Source organism: Solea solea, chromosome 4, assembly GCF_958295425.1.
Source record: "Solea solea chromosome 4, fSolSol10.1, whole genome shotgun sequence".
Classification (NCBI taxonomy): domain Eukaryota; kingdom Metazoa; phylum Chordata; class Actinopteri; order Pleuronectiformes; family Soleidae; genus Solea; species Solea solea.
Genome location: NC_081137.1, coordinates 3,371,715 through 3,390,043, shown reverse-complemented (window position 1 = coordinate 3,390,043; position 18,329 = coordinate 3,371,715). Strand labels below are relative to the sequence as shown.

Genomic DNA, 18,329 nt, shown 5'->3' with positions numbered 1-18,329 from the left:
CACAACATAATTCAAGAAATGTTTCATATGAAACAAATCACAGCGTTCTGCAAACTGTCACTGTGAACAAACAAACAAACAAACAAACAAATTAACAAATGCAAAGGAAACGTTTGTTTTCTGCTTCTGTGCTGAGGACAAAAAAGAGCCTGAAGCTGGTGAAGAAGAGCTGTGGTACTGCATCACCATGTGCATGCACATTGCACTGACTTACTCTAACCTTAACCATAGTTACTACTGACCTAATCCTAATCCTAACCCCGACCTCAGCCAATTTTAAAACATGTCTTCATCTTGAAATGTTTTTTTTAGAATATGGGGACTTGATTTGTGAGCCCATTATGTGAATGTGTAAACAGATTTAGGTCCCCACAACATAAGGAATACCAGGTTACACACACACACTTATCCAATTCTAAGGCTAACTCTAAGACCAGGACTTAACCCACAAAAAGAACTTAAAATAAATGAGGACCAGCTAATGCATCTTCACTTTGCCAAAATGTTCTCACTCTGTATGGTTTAAATACGATTGTTGGTCCTCACAAAGCGACAAATACAAAACTGCACACACACACACAGGTTTGTGCAGCTGTCTTCTGGGGACACTGCATTGACTTCCATTCATTTGAAAAGCCTAAACAAAGCCTTTTACCTAATCTTAACCATAACCAGTTACCTTAATATTAACCTAAAGTTTAAACCTTATAAAATGAGGATCTGCCTCATTTAGGACCTGGTTTTGGTCTCCATGAGGACTTTACTGGTCCTGACAAGGCCAGTGTTTATGACAGAAAGAGATCCTAAAGAGGTAACAAATGAGTTGACGTATAATCTCTGGATTTGAATACAAATGACTTCCGTCTCTTTCTCTATATTCCGTCTCCCTGAGATGATTGAGAGCATTTCTGTGTAAAATAATGACTTCAAGGTTTGGAGCATGTGCACTCATAAGATACGTGGACCGTTCCTTATGAGGAAGTCCCTTTATTCTCTCTGTCAATCCATTTTTTATGCTGTTATTTTGTCTCTGTGTGAGCAGCAGCAGCAGCAGCAGCAGCAGCAGCAGAGGATTGTGGGAGTGCGATCGCGGGAAGAGTGTCTCTTTGCCGGTCCTCATGACCCTGTGAACTACCGCTGACTATGATGCACAGTGACACACTGCAGTGTCTTCATGGGCCTGCGGTACACGGGGGGGGGGGGGGGGGGGCAGAGGGCGGGGTCAAAGAGACAGCCAGCTCTGTGGGATTTCATCAGTATTTCAGTGTGTCCTTGTTCCTGGTTTGACCTTGAGCTGATGGTGGTGACACACGAGGTGAATTAGTCCTCCATGATGTGTATTTAAAGATGCAGTGTGTAAAATTGAGGTGGAATTATTTTTCATTTGGCAGAAACTGACAATTAAAAACGTGTCAAATAACCTGATTTTATGAATTGTTGGTTTTCATTATCCCAGAATGAGACTTATCATATCATAGCAGGGTCAGCCATGCTGGACAGCCATTAGTGTGTTTCCACTGAGTGGAACAGTTCGATTCAGTACGATATATATATATATATATATATATATATACATATATATATATATGTATATATATATACATATATATACTGTATATATACATACATAAACATATATTTGCATTTACATTAGTAATAGTACCAAAATAACCAGCCCCAAGCCTTTATATGTATAGTTTACAAATAAATATTAATAAATACAATTATTTATTTGTACACCTTTACAATATTATAGAGAGCAGAGAGACCTGACAGTTTACACAATGAGCTTCCTTTTAACAGGAAGAAAAGTCTGACAGAACCAGACTGAAAGATGTGCGGCCACCTGCCGAGACAGTTTGGGGTGAAAGGAAAAATGGTGGACTGAGACTAGGAAAGGGAGAGCTGCGACATGCAACTTTAAATTTTACACACTGTACCTTTAAAGAATAAAGAGTCACCTCAGGAGCCTTCACACTCCCTCCATGCCACGTAGTTTAAAAAAAAAAAAAAAAAAATGTTATCAGGTGGTGTAGATCTACACTATCTTGTCTCCATTATGTCTCTACAGAAGCCCAAAAGGACAAATCATGCAAAGCTTGAGTTTTTCTTCTTTGAAGGCGAAGGTTAGCACACAAATGAAGAAGATGAAAATAATCATTTCTGGTATGTGAAGGCTACTGTAGTTCCTTGTGAAAGGGTTGAGTGTATTTAATATTTAATATTTAATAACCAGTATTTGTATAAGGCCAGCTAAAAAGGTCAATATAATCACTCAGTTTTGACATTTAAAAAGGAACAACAATCTGTATTAAAGAAGGTTTACAGGTGAAGGTTTTTTTGTTTTTATGATTTTTTAGTTTTTTCATGTTTGTAAATATACTGTACAGTGAACAGTATCAAAGTGTTTTCCGTGATATGAAACTCTGCAGAAAAAGGAGAAGAAGAGAATCCACAGAGGTCTGAGAGCAGTAAGATGTTGTGGAAAGTGCTGAGGGAGAACTTGACTGTAATTATGTATGAGCCCTGGTTTCAAACGAGAACATGAAAATCATTAGGAGACAGAAATTGGAAATAAAGCAGAAATTGTCTCAGTGTTTGTGGGAATTGAATCCTTCGCAGCAAACACCAGAGAATAAATTATACATTTGTGAAAGAGTCATTTCAGCTATTACTCAGCCATTAGTCAGCACTTTTTTCCCACCCAAGTGACTAAGTTGATCAATTAAAATTAATTTGTTTTCATTAAAATAAAAACAGGGAGTGTGGTGTGCGTGCTTTGCATGCTCTGTGGCGTTAGCCCCTCTCAGCAATTTATAAAATAAACTTCCATGTGTTTAAAAACAAAACAATTAGGAAAATACAGGGTGTGAGGCACAAAACTAAATTGAAATATACTGAGTTCCAAAATCAGATTTTCCACCTGTAATGACATAAAAATCTGCAACATGATGCATGATTTGTGGGATTAACATGCTATTTAATTACTATTATTTAAAAGCTTCCATATGGCAACATATTCTGACATGAATTTACATGAAGAGTTACATTTATTCCATCATGTTTATGTTCCTTAATCTCAAGCCAATAAAACTATAAAAGAAAACAAGATTCATAGAGTGCATTTCACCCTATGTCCGCTGGGATTGGCACCAGCAACCCCAGTGTGGGGGATAAAGCGGTACGCGATGAATGAATGAAAGTAAACATCTCATTTTGGTTCATGTGAAAATCAGAGAGCAGTGAGGCAACACACTTTAAACCACACGCCTCACACCACATCCTCTGCTTCACTCTTTTATCCACTTTACTGTTTGAACAGAAATTAAAGCGACTGTCAGACATCATTTGGTGCAGAGCGTGTGTGTGTGTGTGTGTGTGTGTGTGTGTGTGCGTGTGTTGCTTTTCCCCATGATTTTCAGGAATGTCCTTGAGCGAGGACTAAATAAACGAGGAGGAGCTCGTCTGCTCTCAGGGTGACACCTGGGGCCACCTCACTTTCTGACTTAGTCCTGCAGACAAACTGTCACTCACACACACACACACACACACACACACAGGGTGAGATTTAAAATGTGTGTATTACCATAAATTCTGCAATGGAAGCAGAAGATGGCCACTTGTTAATTTTGGGTAAAAAAAAATCAATAGCTGAAGTGAATAAAAATGCAGTAGCTCACATGGTAATTTGAGCGTAATCTACCTTTAATGTATTCCATTAATGTACTCACCGACTCTGTTGCTTGTTTTGACAGAAAAAAAACTTTCATTATTTATTTTTTTTTATTTATTTTTAGCTCTCATGAGCAGAAACCCTCCCTGCTGATTTTTCAAATTAAAAGCCTAAAATAATCTATTCTATGGAAAAACTGGTGACTGGTTTTTGCAAAGTAGAAATTCACAAAATCCCCACTCACCACCCGCTAACACAGCCAGGAGCACTTTGGCACAGCATGTAATGATGTCAGGCCAACAAAGACTCACACCCTCACTGAAAAAAGTCTCCACAAAAGAAGAAGAAAAATGAAAAGGTATCTATAAATAAAAGCAGAGAGGAAGTGAACAGAGCGTACTGAAGCAACTTTAGCCAAGGTTGGCTAACTCTCTTACTCCTTTACATTTCTGCTAGATATTAAATATGCATGAACACATCGTAACAGCAGGTGCAGAATCTAATGGTGTGTTCCAGTTGTAGTTGAAGTCAGAATTTCCTATATTGTAGTCGGGAAGTTTTGACTGAAACGCCCCTCAAGTCGAATTTCCAAACTTAAAGTTGGAGCAACTTTAAAAACCCAGATATAGGATTCCAAAATAACTGCCACTTATGTCAAAAATACAACATTTTATTGTTAATTGCACTTCTGTCTAATTTGTGTCACATTAAGTCAATCATACACGTAGTGCTGTTCAATTATTATGTTGCTAAAATGGTTGTGTATTGGTATTGACAATAATTGCTCCAAATCGTGAGCCTGAAAAACTTTTTCATCAGTGTAGTTTTCCGACTTGTCAACTGGAATGACTCGGAAATGATGTCACTGCCAGTGACCACGCAAATGGAACGGACCATTATTTATGGAATTTTCCAAACTGGACAACCTACAGTCACCATTTTAAAAGCGAAAGGCTTCAATTGTACACATTTTACACACAGACTATTATCGTATTTTAAGTGAAATCTTAACGTCCCTTGCGCGTCTGGTTTAACGACAGAAGCATCTGCAGTACCACTCTGAACTTGGCAGGGGGCACCACAAACAAAACATTTGTTTTTGCCTATTTTGTAATTTATATGCCCATTTACCTGTATACATGCATGTTTTTCATACGAGATGAATAGCTTACGTATTTTACCTTTTATTGCATGCAATTATGACATAGATTGATGAATATTTACGAGTGTATCGTGATTTAGAATTCGCTTTAACAGCACTTACTCAGAGCCTCTGGCCATAATTTGCCGGAATACTGCGACACATCATGCGAGAGCGAGGGAGGACAAGCGCTGCTGACTCGAGCAGTAAGTGATGCGGCAGGAGAGCCGCGTGTCAGCTGCATGACAAAGCTAATTGGCGTTGAATTAATAGAATAATGGTGGATCCTGCAGATAGAGCACTTGAAAGTCATCTCTCCTCTGACAGACGCGGCGTCTGTTGGCCTAAAATCACCGCTGAAATTAAAAGTTATGCTTCATCCGCATGCAGCCATCGGAAAATCTGCAATCAGGACACAGGCAGGCGCGCGCGCGCACACACACTCTGAGCTAATCACGACTAATCAGGCCATTCGCGGCGCTCTCATCAGCATCGCCGGAGATGTGGCGACTGTGACTCAGCGGAAGAGACAAAGATAATTTGTCCGACGCAAACGAGACGGAAGTGAATGAAAAACACCTGGAGAAGCCGTGACTGATTACACCTGCGCGCCGCGACACTCGCAGAGACATTCTCTGACCTGTGACGTGACAAACCTGTGACGTGACAAACCTGAGACGTGACAAACCTGTGACGTGACAAACCTGAGACGTGACAAACCTGTGACGTGACAAACCTGAGACGTGACAAACCTGTGACGTGACAAACCTGAGACGTGACAAACCTGTGACGTGACAAACCTGAGACGTGACAAACCTGTGACGTGACAAACCTGAGACGTGACAAACCTGTGACGTGACAAACCTGAGACGTGACAAACCTGTGACGTGACAAACCTGTGACGTGACAAACCTGAGACGTGACAAACCTGTGACGTGACGAACCTGAGACGTGACAAACGACGGCCCCGGGAGAACAATAACTTTAGAGCCACTGATGTGAAGTGAGAAAAGTCTCAGTGTCAGTATTTCATTTAAACACCTCTTCTTCCCCTGTTTCCCGGGAGACATTACCATTGGAGACCGCGATATTAATCACTGAATTAATTATTATGGGCTGCCTCGGGGAAGCAGAAGGAGGTGTTAACCCTTACTGAGAGAGGGAAAGAGGCGGAATAAAATGTTTGATGCTACCTCAACCTCTGCCTTTTATGTCAAAGAGCCGTGTCCTGAAATTAAGAAGAAGAAGAAGAAGAAGAAAAGAGAGTTAATTCTTCTCAGAGGACAGAATCATGTAGTAAAGTTGAACATGACAGAAGGAAGATCAGGGGGCTAACTTTTAATGATGGTGATCTACTTTTTAAGATAGTTTCTTATATTTAGAAGCCAGTGGCTAATCTTGCTCTCCAGCTGGATTATCTTTTAATGAAACGCTCAAGGCTGTTAGTTAATTACTAAAAATGCAAGATTATTCTTCTTTCTTCACTGTCTTCTTCATTTTTTTTTGCCAACAATGCAAAATTCCTGAGTCATTTTTAGTGCAACGCTAAGATCCACATGGACCCTCCGGCCTTTTGCATAGCTATTAGCCTAGCCGTTAGCCACCAATGTTTTTAGAGGACCTTACTTTTTACATATATTTGAACTCATGCTTTTGAGTTCAAATGAAGGACTAAAGTAAAAATAAAATATATAAAAAAAGATTTTTCTTAGAGGACACAGTCACGTAGAATTTTCCCTTTTTTAAAACTAAGGTAGTTTCTCAAATGTGCACATTCATCCTTAGCTTAGCTGTTAAATCATTCACTCACTGTTGAGTTTGAACGAGGGAAAATATACAAATATAATTTCTCAAATTCAGAAGCCAGTGGCTAATCTCGCTCTCCAGCTGGATTATCTTTTAATGAAAGCCTCACAGCCCTCCTCTTCCTGTTTAAACTTTAATCTCTCGCTAGTTAGCTTGCAGCTGCATGTGCTAATGAATTTCTGCAAGACGAGATCAAATCGGCAAAAGGCTTCATCTTTACTCATAATTGACACAGTTGCACACAGTTGCCTTATACAGCAAATAGAAGGTGTTTGTTGTGCTAACAGTCAACCTGGATTAATTATGTAAGTCAAGACATTTATCAGGCTCAATTAAACACGAGGTTGTGCAGGTAAAGAGGCTTAATGAGTTTGATTCACACAAAAACAAAGAGAGAATATGTAAATATCATGAGCGTGACACAATATCCTCCTCTCGCTACTTGTGTTGCACTGACATAAACTCAGGGACTGTCTTTAAAGGTCCAGTGTGTGGCATTTTGGTGAGTTTATTAGCAGAAATTGAATATACTACCCTAAGAATGTATGGTATAAGTTTCTGCCATTGAACAATGTTTTCAGTATCACCAAGTCACATTTCCACATACAAATGAATTTAAAGCTGTAACTTTGAGGTCTGCTTTGGAGAAAATGTACACTATGTGATCACGAGTGACCAAAGCAGTGACCAATTCCACCAAACCCATAACGCTCATGATTTTAGCATTGGATTATGGCTCCTTTGTGTAGCACACCTTGTTTTGTAGTGCTGTGGTTGAAATAAGTGTCGTGATCAAATGAAAACACTGTAGCTCTGATCGCGTGCCTTTCTGAGTTACAAAGAACATCCTCTCCCTGTGTGTGTTTTTGTTGCAACCCCAGCACACTGAGCGGTAACAGGTAATCCCAGAAAGAACTAGGATTAAATCAATTTATGTGGTTCTGACCTTTACTGCAACTGTGCTGCTGCTGCTACCTTGGGACTAAAATGGACAAAAAAAACTAGAAACATAGAAAAATAATAAAGGTTTCAGCGACAACTATGAGCGAGCACTGCGGCCAAATGTATCCCCTTCACCTCTGCCCTGGTGACTCCCTCCTCTCTGCCTAATCTCAACCCAAATGTGAAGGAGCGACGTTGCCCTGTGTGGTTAATGTGCTTCGGCGCTCAGTGCTGATGGATTGGGGGGAAAACCTGTGGGATTAGCAGTGACAGGTGGGAAGCAGCGCGGACCACAGTCAGAGACAGAGACGGCCTGAAATGTAGACTTTTTCATTCCGAGGGCGACATTGGTGTGCAGCTCTGAAGTCCTTATCTGCACTACACAGGCGGAGATGCTTTTGGTGGTGGTGGTGGTCTGCACTCATGTGAACAAAGCAAGTGCACTCCTTAAATGAGTGTGCTTAATCACAGTCACACAGCCACTATAGTCTCCTCTATAGGTTGCTTACGTGAGGCCGGGCTATAATTTCGAATGTACCTCGGGATCCTCCATCTTGTGTGTTTCTCTGCTCTCCTCTGGTGTGGGCGAGGCTGAAAGATACAGTTCCAGTTTGGTCCTCCTTTCATCTACTAAAAAAAATCTTACCAACTCTATTACAGCACAAGGTCCATGAGGGATTAAAAGCAGATATGAGACGTATTATATGAAAGACTTAAAATAGCTATAGGAGCCATTTTAGCGGCCGATAAAAAGAACTCAGACAATCATCGATGCTGGAACTCAAAGCCCGACAAAGCCATTCAAACAGCTGAGAGCGACTTTAAAGACACAGAGAAGCCTTTACAGGCTTAACTTCTATATGTTTGACCGTCAGCGGTGTGATGATGGACAGGAAGCCTGAAACAAAGACAACCAGCTCTTATTTAAAGGACATGGACTTTACAAACCCCAGTTCTTCATCCTTCTGCCAACGTACGCCACACTTAAGCCCAATTTATGGTTCCACGTTCCGACATATAAGGTGTTTACGATCTGATGACCTCTTCTTTACTCGCCGCCATTTTCAAACCTCGTTGACCAAACATGGATCAAATTGAGGATTGGTTAATCAACAAAGTGCTTGTGTTTTTTTCTTTCTTTTTTTGAATTGCAGTAACTTTAGTTTGTTGGACGACAATAGATTACTGTAAAACCATTACTTTACCCTGTAACAAGTAGTGTAAGGGATTAAAATGTACAAAACAGTAATATCACAATTACTAAGCAAAGTTTAGTGGAATAACTGGCTTGTAGATTATAGATGTTTGTTGTCCTAAAAGGGTTTTATGTACGGTATAATGATAATTAACATCTGAAGGAATACGAAGACAACAGTGAAAGTGAGAAACTGATATTTTGCCTTGAGACGCTGCCATGTCTGAAGTTTGACTGCAAATAAAGTGGATTCAGTTCCTCAAGAAACTTGTTATACTTCACTTTTTGAATTTGAAAGTAATGTAATGTTTTTTTTGTTTGTTTTGATTCCATGTAATATAAGTATTCAGGGGTTCCCACACCTTGGTTGATATCAACCAATTCCCTCAAATTCATGGATCAAATGGGCTGACACAGCTTAAGATGGGAGAGCTTGTAAGAGCGTCTTCGCCCATGGCGTCGACATTTATTGACTTGCAGCACGCTCTGCGTCTGGACAAGTGATTGTCCTTGGGATCTTGGTCAAAATCAGTCTTTGTAATGTTCTGTAGTGAGACGGAGATCTTGGAATTTGCATTTTCTCAACGTTTGTTCTGCGTAGGCCTCGTCTCCTTACATCAAGCAATTCAGGGCATTAACAGTAGGTGGCGTCATGACGAATAAGGGAGACGTTTATTTAAATATCAACTTAACTTTCAAGCACTTGACCCATGACTATGTCGGGCAATTTTCAAAAGCGGGAACCCTGATATTTGTAAAAGATTGTGCTTATTTCACTTCCTCATTAATTTGTCCAACACTGTTTGAAGTCAACACTCTTGATCCTGTTATCGCCAATTAGCAAGTTGGCAGAGCAATAAACACCGGGGCACAAGCATAAATGCACACAACAGGCTTCTGTGGAACCATAAATCAGTCTGTAGTGGACATCGGTCTGCTGGACAGACGCCAAATGGACTCTTAGTTTGTGTTTTGTCACTTGTACAGAAGGAGGAGAAGCTGCAGACGCGGTGAAAGCCGAGATCTGGACAGTGAGTTCTCGATGAATCACGCGGGTTCAAGTGCGGAGTGGACAAACCCGACTGCAACTGGAATAACACGAGACATGAGGCGTTCAAGTGCCAAAGCCACAAGTGGCACAAAGCTGACAGACACCGAGAAAACCTGATTCCCTTACAAGCAGACAAGAGTGTGTGTGTGTGTGTGTGTGTGTGTGTGAGTCAGACAGTGAATTACAATATGGCAGAGGAAGAGGGAGAGAGACAACAAAAATCAATACTAGCAGAGACTCACACACCGACACACACACCGACACACACACCATAACAGGTGTGCACATACAGATGTACACACAACACGAGCAGTGCACGACACATGATGAACACAAAACATCAAACCCAGTACTTAACCGCAGATCTTATACAAACTACCAGAGATATACACCAATGACTGTAATAACAACAACAACAACCATAATAATAACAATTATTATTATAATAATAAGATCATGGTCAATCATCTTTGGCATATAAAAACCTTGTATCTTCAGAGTGTAAACTAGTACTAAGTCATTCTTAGCTATTGCTTATTCTTATTCTTCTTCTTCTTGTGAAATAAAAACAGAATCTGATGTCAATCTATTGTTTGTAGTTTAACTTAGGAAATAAACTAGGGTGAGCATGAAGACCAGAAACAGAGGGACACAGTAATACTGGTCAAAGCAAATAAAACAACTTATCTAAAAGCTACAAATTACTGAATTGTGTTTGAACATTTTATTTTTATGTTTCATATAAAAATATGTAAAGAATTTTTGGAATTTTAAAGGTTTTCCAGAGGATGAATCCTGATGATTTCACTGAACCCTGACTTTTACTCCACAACCACCATGTGCTTGACCTTTGGACTTTTGGAACTGGAATTTTCTTCCCTCAAACTGTTCGTAAAATGCTTATAAAACCTGGCACCGGATTTTCTCTCAAAAAGTGTCAATTTTACAACTGAAAAACAATTTTTTCCACAATATTTTATCACACTGTGCTGTAGCTTTATATAGAACATGACATTGCTCTGTCACACTTGTCATGTTTTATCTTCCTTTTATATCATAATTGGATTAGAATTGGATTTAGGGTTATTTAGCTACCATTGATAACGTTATAATCTCTATATGCAAAACATCAGTTACTACAGCATATTTATATCAGACTGAAGCTAAATAGTGTTAAATTGCATTGTCACTCACAAATAAACTAAATAAATAAATAAGTGGGGCCCTATCCGCCTTAAATTGTAGTTTAATGTTTAGTGATGATATAAAAGCTTGTGGTTTTCGGAACATCAGGCACAGTGCACACAGATCTTTTTAAATTTAAATGCTGAATAATTACAGTAATAACGATGTCGTCCATCAGTGAGAGTATACATGTCTTACCGGGGGGAGATGTCGCAGCCCTGCTGCATGAAGGCGCCCAGGGAGAACCAGAGGGAGTTGAAGATACCAAACTCATTGGGAGGCTGGTCACTTGGCGGACCGTCAGTGCCCTCTTCGGGCTCCTCGGTGTGCCATTCGTACGGGCTGAAGCGGCTGACCAGGAAGAGCACCACGCTCACGCCGATGTAGGCGAACACGATGCACATCCAGATCTCGTAGGCCAACGGGTCCAGGAAGGAGAACACCCCAGGTTTGGATTTCTGGGGCTTCTTGATCATGATGGAAATGCCCAGCGACATGAAGGGCTTGGAAAAATCAATCACCTCCTCCCGGACCAACGTGATAGTCAAAGGGGCCACAGCGATTTCCGCTTTCTGCGGGGCAAAGAAAAACGTTGCAGGGAGAGGAATCTGATTAGCCGTCTGATTCGGAGCAACGCTAAATCCAGATGATGACAAATGGACAAAAGCAAATGATGGAGCATCTCTCTGAGCCGATGCCATGAAGCAATCAGACATCACTTATTCATGGCATCTCAAAGGCCGACAGCGAGCCAGCCGTCATAAAACACAACAACAACAACAACAACAATTACCCTATTTTCTGTTTCAGCTTGTGTCATGTCATCATTTTTCCCCTTGGCTGAACAAATCTCTGAGTGATCAAATTCAAAACGGGAGCAGAATAAATCTCATCGTGACCAAGTGAAGACACAGAGAGAAAAAGAAAAGAAAATTGAACAAGAAATTCTGAAACCATGTCTGAGGCTGAGAGGCTTAGCTGAAACTCTGAGGGAATCAGCGGGGTGGATAAAATAATGTGTCAGAGAAATATGCTTACTGCACAGGATGGGGGGGGGGGGGGGGGATCTGCAGCTGTGTGTGGATGAAGGAAATAAAAGCACAGTGGTTTGCTGAAAATCCACAAACCAGATTAAAGTTAGTGACTAAGCAACACTCGTGTGACCTTGCCTGCCTGGCTCCGCGGCAGTGGGCTTAATAAGAGCCGAGAATTTAAAGTTCCATTACGACCATCTGACATTTAAGGAGGTAGAGAAGGAGAAAATGGGGTGCAGCTCGGCAAAGTGCTGACAGCCTCCGGTGTCCCACACGTCTCCAAAACCACAAAACAAACCCCAAACCACACGACTGAAAGGACACCGTTCTTTTTGTCCTGCCATGGATGTAAATGGTATTGTGAGGACAGGAGACAGGTGTCTCCATTATCCGAGGGACAGCTCAGGGTGAAAGGTTTGGAAATAAAGTAAGAGCGTCATGGTGAGACATGCAGAGAAAAGATAGTGATTATAGTGGACAAAGGATGCTGAAGATGGAGAAGGGGAAGACCACAGAGCAGGTTCAGGGATGCTGTGAAGGAGGACATGAGGACAGTTGGTGTAACAGAAGAGGACACAGGGGAGAGGACAAGATGGAGGCAGATGATCAACTGTGGTGACCGCTAAAGGGAGAAGCCCAAAGAAGAAGTAAGAGATGGATATTTTTATCTGTAAAAGGTAAGAAGTGGGAGGTGCAGGGGGCGTGGTCTGGCAGTGAATTTGACCCCTGGTTGCAGCTGTGAAAAACTTTTAAAAGCGACAAAGAGAAAGATCACATGGGTAAAGTTCTGTTTCCGTGTGCATGACACCTAAAAATCTTTATAGGTTTGGGCTGTTTATTGTATATGTATGTATGACGCTGCAGCCAAGCCCCGCCCACTTTGTGACTGAAAATCATGACCTTATATGACATAAATGTCATGGAAACTCATTCAATAATAGTTCCCAATTCTCCGCCTGCTATTCCAAGAGTCATGCTAATGCTAATGTGGAGAAGAAAGGTGGTAATTGTATTTACTTGTAAAAAGGATACTTGAGTAAAAGTACAAGTATCTTACCAGAAAATTACTGAAGTAGAAGTTGAAATCACTTTTTACTTGAGTAAAAGTCTTAAAGTTTCTGATATAAAATGTATATAAGCAGCAAAAGTATTTTTTTCTGATATAGAAATATGAAAGCGTAAAGTTCCTTCAACTGGAAATGTAATGTAATGTAATGGAGTAAACTTAAGTACAGTAATTAAGTATTTGTACACTTGTATTATCACAAATCTAGTTTAAATGTGAGTGAATCCGTGAAAAAGAGAGATTGAACACATGAAGTCTTACCCCGTACACCAGCTCCCCGACCATGCCGTTCCAGATCTTGGTCTCCGGGTCCCTGGCGCCGTACTTTCCATCGGGCACGATGGAGATCTTGTACTTGATGCCGATGTGTTTAGCGATTTCCGAGGCCAAGTCCACGCAGTATCCCTCGAACTGGTCGTTGCCCTCGTACATCTCCCAGTTCTTCTTGAGCATCACATACGGACCCTCCTACACATGGGACCAGAACCAGTGAAGCAACCCAGCACAGACACACACACACACACACACACACACACACACACATAGACATGAGGACTCACACAGTGACTCATCAACATGGCAACAAACAACAGAATGCAATGAAAACATTAGCACCAACCAGGGTCGGGGTTAAAGGGATTCTGAGATGTTTTTGACCACCGGGAGTGCTATTGAGCAACATTTTGATGAGCAGGACCGCGGCAGGTTTGAATCCCATTTGGCATCAAAGACACATATTATGCCGTATTTATTACCACAGGGTCAGCTAATAAAGTGTGTTTGCCTTCCGCCATAAATCAATGAATCCAAAACATTCACAATAATTAGTCTGAGCCAACATGACGTGTGGCGTGGGACAGTTAACAACTTATTTACGAGCAGATTCAACGAAGATTCAACGAAGATTCACGAAGAAACTGCATTTTTATTGTTTACAACAATTTCCCCACTTTCATTTTGTGCAATAAAAACCAACATTTATCAATAATAGACTGTAGTAGTGAGACGGTTAAAGGCATATTTTGCAACTCGAGTTTTTTCAACTCTTTATTTGACAAAACATACTTTTTTTAAAGAAGTAAAGTTTATTGTGATATATGACTGTAAGCACTCCAATACCCAGAATCCTCAGCTGTAATGGTAAAGAAATACAGTCAGGGACATAGATTAGATTACAAAAACAAATTTTAGTCAATCACTAAATTATTCACCGACTATTTTCATAGTCGGTTAACCAGGTTAAGTGTTTTTTTTTTTTAATAATTAAAAAGGTTATTAAATATGAATATTGTCTGGTTGCTTCTGCTCCATGTAACAAATAAATGATTAAATCTGAACACTTTTGCCTTGTGGACAAAATAAGATATTTTGCAGCCCTATATATGGACTGCTTTCAGTAATTAGATGCTTTAAAAGATGCATGTGAAGAGATGACGTTAATTTTGCAGCATGTTTCTTGTACGTGGTTTGTATCTTTGAATTTTTAATCAGAGGCATCTGATCATAGTCTGTGTGGAATGTTGAACGGGGAGTTTCCATGTCCATGTGAGCTTCAACAGAATCCAAAATCTGCTGAAAAGTTACTTTACACATTTACTCATTCCACTTCATATCGTAATTCAAACATCTGGCTCTATTTAAATCAAGAACTACACTGTGCGACTCTATATTTAATGTCTTTAAAGCTACTGGCTGCCAGATCAGTGTCTTTGCCAGACATTATTCAGTGTTGTACAACAAAATAATTCGAATGACGACACTGTGATGTATGCAAACACAAAAGAGTGGATTTTAAGCATTTAAAAAAAGTGTCAATATTGATGCACAGAAGGGAGAGAGGACATGACTCAGAAGATTTGGAGGCAGAAACACAGCCGAGAAACGAGCTGCAGTCAGACTGAACGACTTTACAGCGAACACAGGCCTGACTCATCACTTTGAATGCACCGACCGGTCCACTCTGTAACCAGCACTATTAGATTTGCCTTTGCTCAGAAAAGTGATCAAATGTAAACCTCTTCCACTTTCCTCGTTTTACATTTCCAAACAAATTACTTTTGTCATGGAAGGCGGCCTATCGCATACTGAGAACAGGAGCAATTTATTTCCCAGACGTGTTTGCTTGACATCGCCCCGGGCCACAGAAAGGTAAACCAGAGACTTGTCAGCGGGGAGAGACCACAAATGTTGTGGTTGGAGCCTGCGGCTCAACACAGCGTAGATGTACAGCACAATGACGGCACGGTTGAACAGCGCTGCGCCCGAACCAGACATATGCAATATGAAATATGGATTCCACAGATCGCTATCGCACGAGGAACTCGACAAGATTATGATTATAATCAAAAAGAAGAAGTTTGTTTGGACTCAAACTACATTATAAAGTTAGTAAAATAAGACACACACTTAGTAGTCACACAACAAACTCACAGTTTGACAGCAACTGTTAGTATTCACACATTTAATTTAGGGACTGAATCTGAGTGAATCCAATTAATTTCCTGCCTCATTGTGACAGATTTTCAAGGAATTATGAAGATAATTAGGATTAGGATGTGTTTGCTTTAATTGGATTGTAAAGTGTGACTATTTATCTATCTATCTATCTATATATATATATATATATATATATATCTATATATATATATATACACCCACAAGTCTGAAATAAGGACAGAAATGCCAAGATTTCTTTTTTAAACTTTCTGATTGTATCAAAAAAACGCACTATAGAATACAGAATACAGAATAATATAAGCTATAAATTGACTCAGTTTTCTTATAAATACTTTGGCCATTGGGATCATTTAAAAGATGCAATAATCCTGTAAACGCTCCCTAATTACAAGTGAATTATTTGCAAATAAATTGCCACAAGTTTCCCACAAAGAACTAGATTATTTGGTACCAGTTTAAAAAATAAATAAAATGAAAGGAGAAACCCGCAGAATATAAAATATAACATTTTCTGCACTTGCGTAAGGTTTAAAGTGTGGATCGGGAATTCTAACGACAACAATAAATGTGAAGTTAGCCAAAAGAAGAAATCACTCAACTCCTCAGAGTAAATTTCAAACTTTCCCGAGTTGTTTTTAGTTGTGGATGAATATCAAAGAGGAATCAGCTGTAATCCATTTGATTAGCGATGTCAGGGCGTGTGTGTCGGTGTCGGCAGCCAGAGGAGCTGGAGACGTGTCAGAGGTGAAACGAGTCAGTCAGTGTTTTCTGGCACGGGAGGAGAGCATCGTCGTCGTCGTCGTCGTCGTCACGGAGATCTTCAGAGTAACAGGCCAGCATGGCTGACAGGCTGGTCAATAATCACAACCACACTGAATCACTCACAGCCTAATGAGACTCATTAAACATGCCATTAACAGCACATGTACATACGGACACTCAATGTCACAAATCCATACGTGTGTGTGTGTGTGTGTGTTACGTACACAGTCTGTTGCACCTTCTGTTTGAATATGAGCCGCGATAAACAGAGAAACCATTGTTTGCTCCTCGGTACATGACTCATTTTCTCTGGGTCTCATTCGTCTGCAGCCACTTCAGGCACTAAACCTGTTTTGATTTGAATTTGACTGAATGTGGCCGTGAACGCCATTGATAACATTTAAAGCACAAGGGAAAAAAAGAATGCAACATGTCCACTCCAGGTTTTTTCCCCCCCGCTCTCGACAGGATGTGAAGACCTAGTCAAAGGTTATGTATTGTTTTTGACATTGAAGCATTACAAATATTAGGATACGAGGTTTTATCACAAATCTTTCTCTTTCTTTCTGTTCGTCTCTTTTCCAATCACATGTATTAATTTTTCATGAGTCGCCTGGGAAGCTACTATGACATCACAACTTAAATCAAGGATAAAATCCCCAAACAGAAGCTTCTTAAACCTTATTAAAGTGAACCCGCCTGAAAAACACGCATTGAAAACATGGCATATTTCAACCATCAAATAAAATCTACACAAACCTGACTCTGCAATATATTCAGAATAAGTTTGTGTCCTTATTTCACAGCATTTTCTGTCAAAAGCTCTCTCTACAGCACCAAAGTCCATAGAGAAATCTGTAATTTTACATCACAGCAAGCAGGAGTTGTTGATCCACTGCTGCATCCACCAGTAATTCCTAACATGTTATTTTGGGACTTTGGTGTTTGAAATCCTCACTTCAGATTTACCTTTGTGACACAAACTTGCCAAAAACGGCAGCTCCTGTGTCACAAACGGATCAAAATGTGGACGATCTCTATGGAATCAGGTGTGGGAGAGTGAAGCACTGAGACTTCAATAGTCTCAGTGCTGCTGCAAAACTTTGTCTCAAACGTATTCTCAAGATACTGACGACATAGATTTTTATCTGTCGTTCTTGTTTTATTCCAGGTGAATATCAAAGTGTACAAGCACCAGATCATTCTTGTAAGGGATAATTTAGCTCACTGCGCTAGTCATAGTAGCTTTGTAGTCTTGATGTAGCTTATTTTTCTCATTATTTCTTATTATAAGAAAAGTCCTAATTTGTTTGCATTACAGATGTTTTCCTGGAATATTCAGCATCATCTGTAAAATTTAAATAAAGTAATTGGACTAATAAATGTATACATCTTATTTTTATTTGACTTGTGATATCACTTTCATAGACTTGAGACAAGTTAAAGCATTAAAATACAACAACTACATTACTCTAAAGCAATGGTTCCCAACCTGGGGTCCAAGTCCCTTTCAGGGGGTGCCAAAGATCACATGCAGGGCCACAGAACTTTCTCTACTCTGAGGTTATTGAAATTAGAGTTCTGCAAATCAAATTTAGAAAATCCCAATTAATCCCACGCCTTAAAAATTCTATGACCTCTGACCTTCTCTGACCATTACTGTGTAAGCAATAGGGAGTGTCACGATCTTGATTATAAATGACGTCGCAAATGCGTCACGCTAAAGCGATAACTAGCGACAGACGTGACAGACATGTGACCTTATTCATTGGTGGAAATCCATGGATTTAAACATTTACTGCTTATTGTTACATTCATATTGGTAATACAGTATTTGAATTTGACAATAAGCCCTTAGTGTGGTACAATGCAAACTAATTAAGTGAGTTATCTTGACACAAAACCAATGACCGTAGACTAAACTAGACAAGTGTAAAAATGGCAGACCAAATTGAATCAAGGATTTGGAGAATCGTGACACCCCGAGTCAGCAAGTCAGCGCCTATATTGATCGATT

General features: G+C 40.0%; 1 protein-coding gene across 2 annotated transcripts in view; it reads right to left on the bottom strand.

Annotated features, from left to right (window-relative positions):
- gria4b (glutamate receptor, ionotropic, AMPA 4b) overlaps positions 1-18,329 on the bottom strand; it is a 116,820-nt gene that overhangs the window by 14,133 nt on the left and 84,358 nt on the right. For both annotated transcript variants that reach the window (XM_058626508.1, XM_058626509.1), the window contains exons 10-11: positions 13,355-13,561; positions 11,192-11,565 (exon numbers count right to left, since the gene is read on the bottom strand). In XM_058626508.1, the coding sequence (XP_058482491.1) occupies positions 11,192-11,565; positions 13,355-13,561 (581 nt within the window). The remainder of the gene's footprint in view (positions 1-11,191; positions 11,566-13,354; positions 13,562-18,329) is intronic.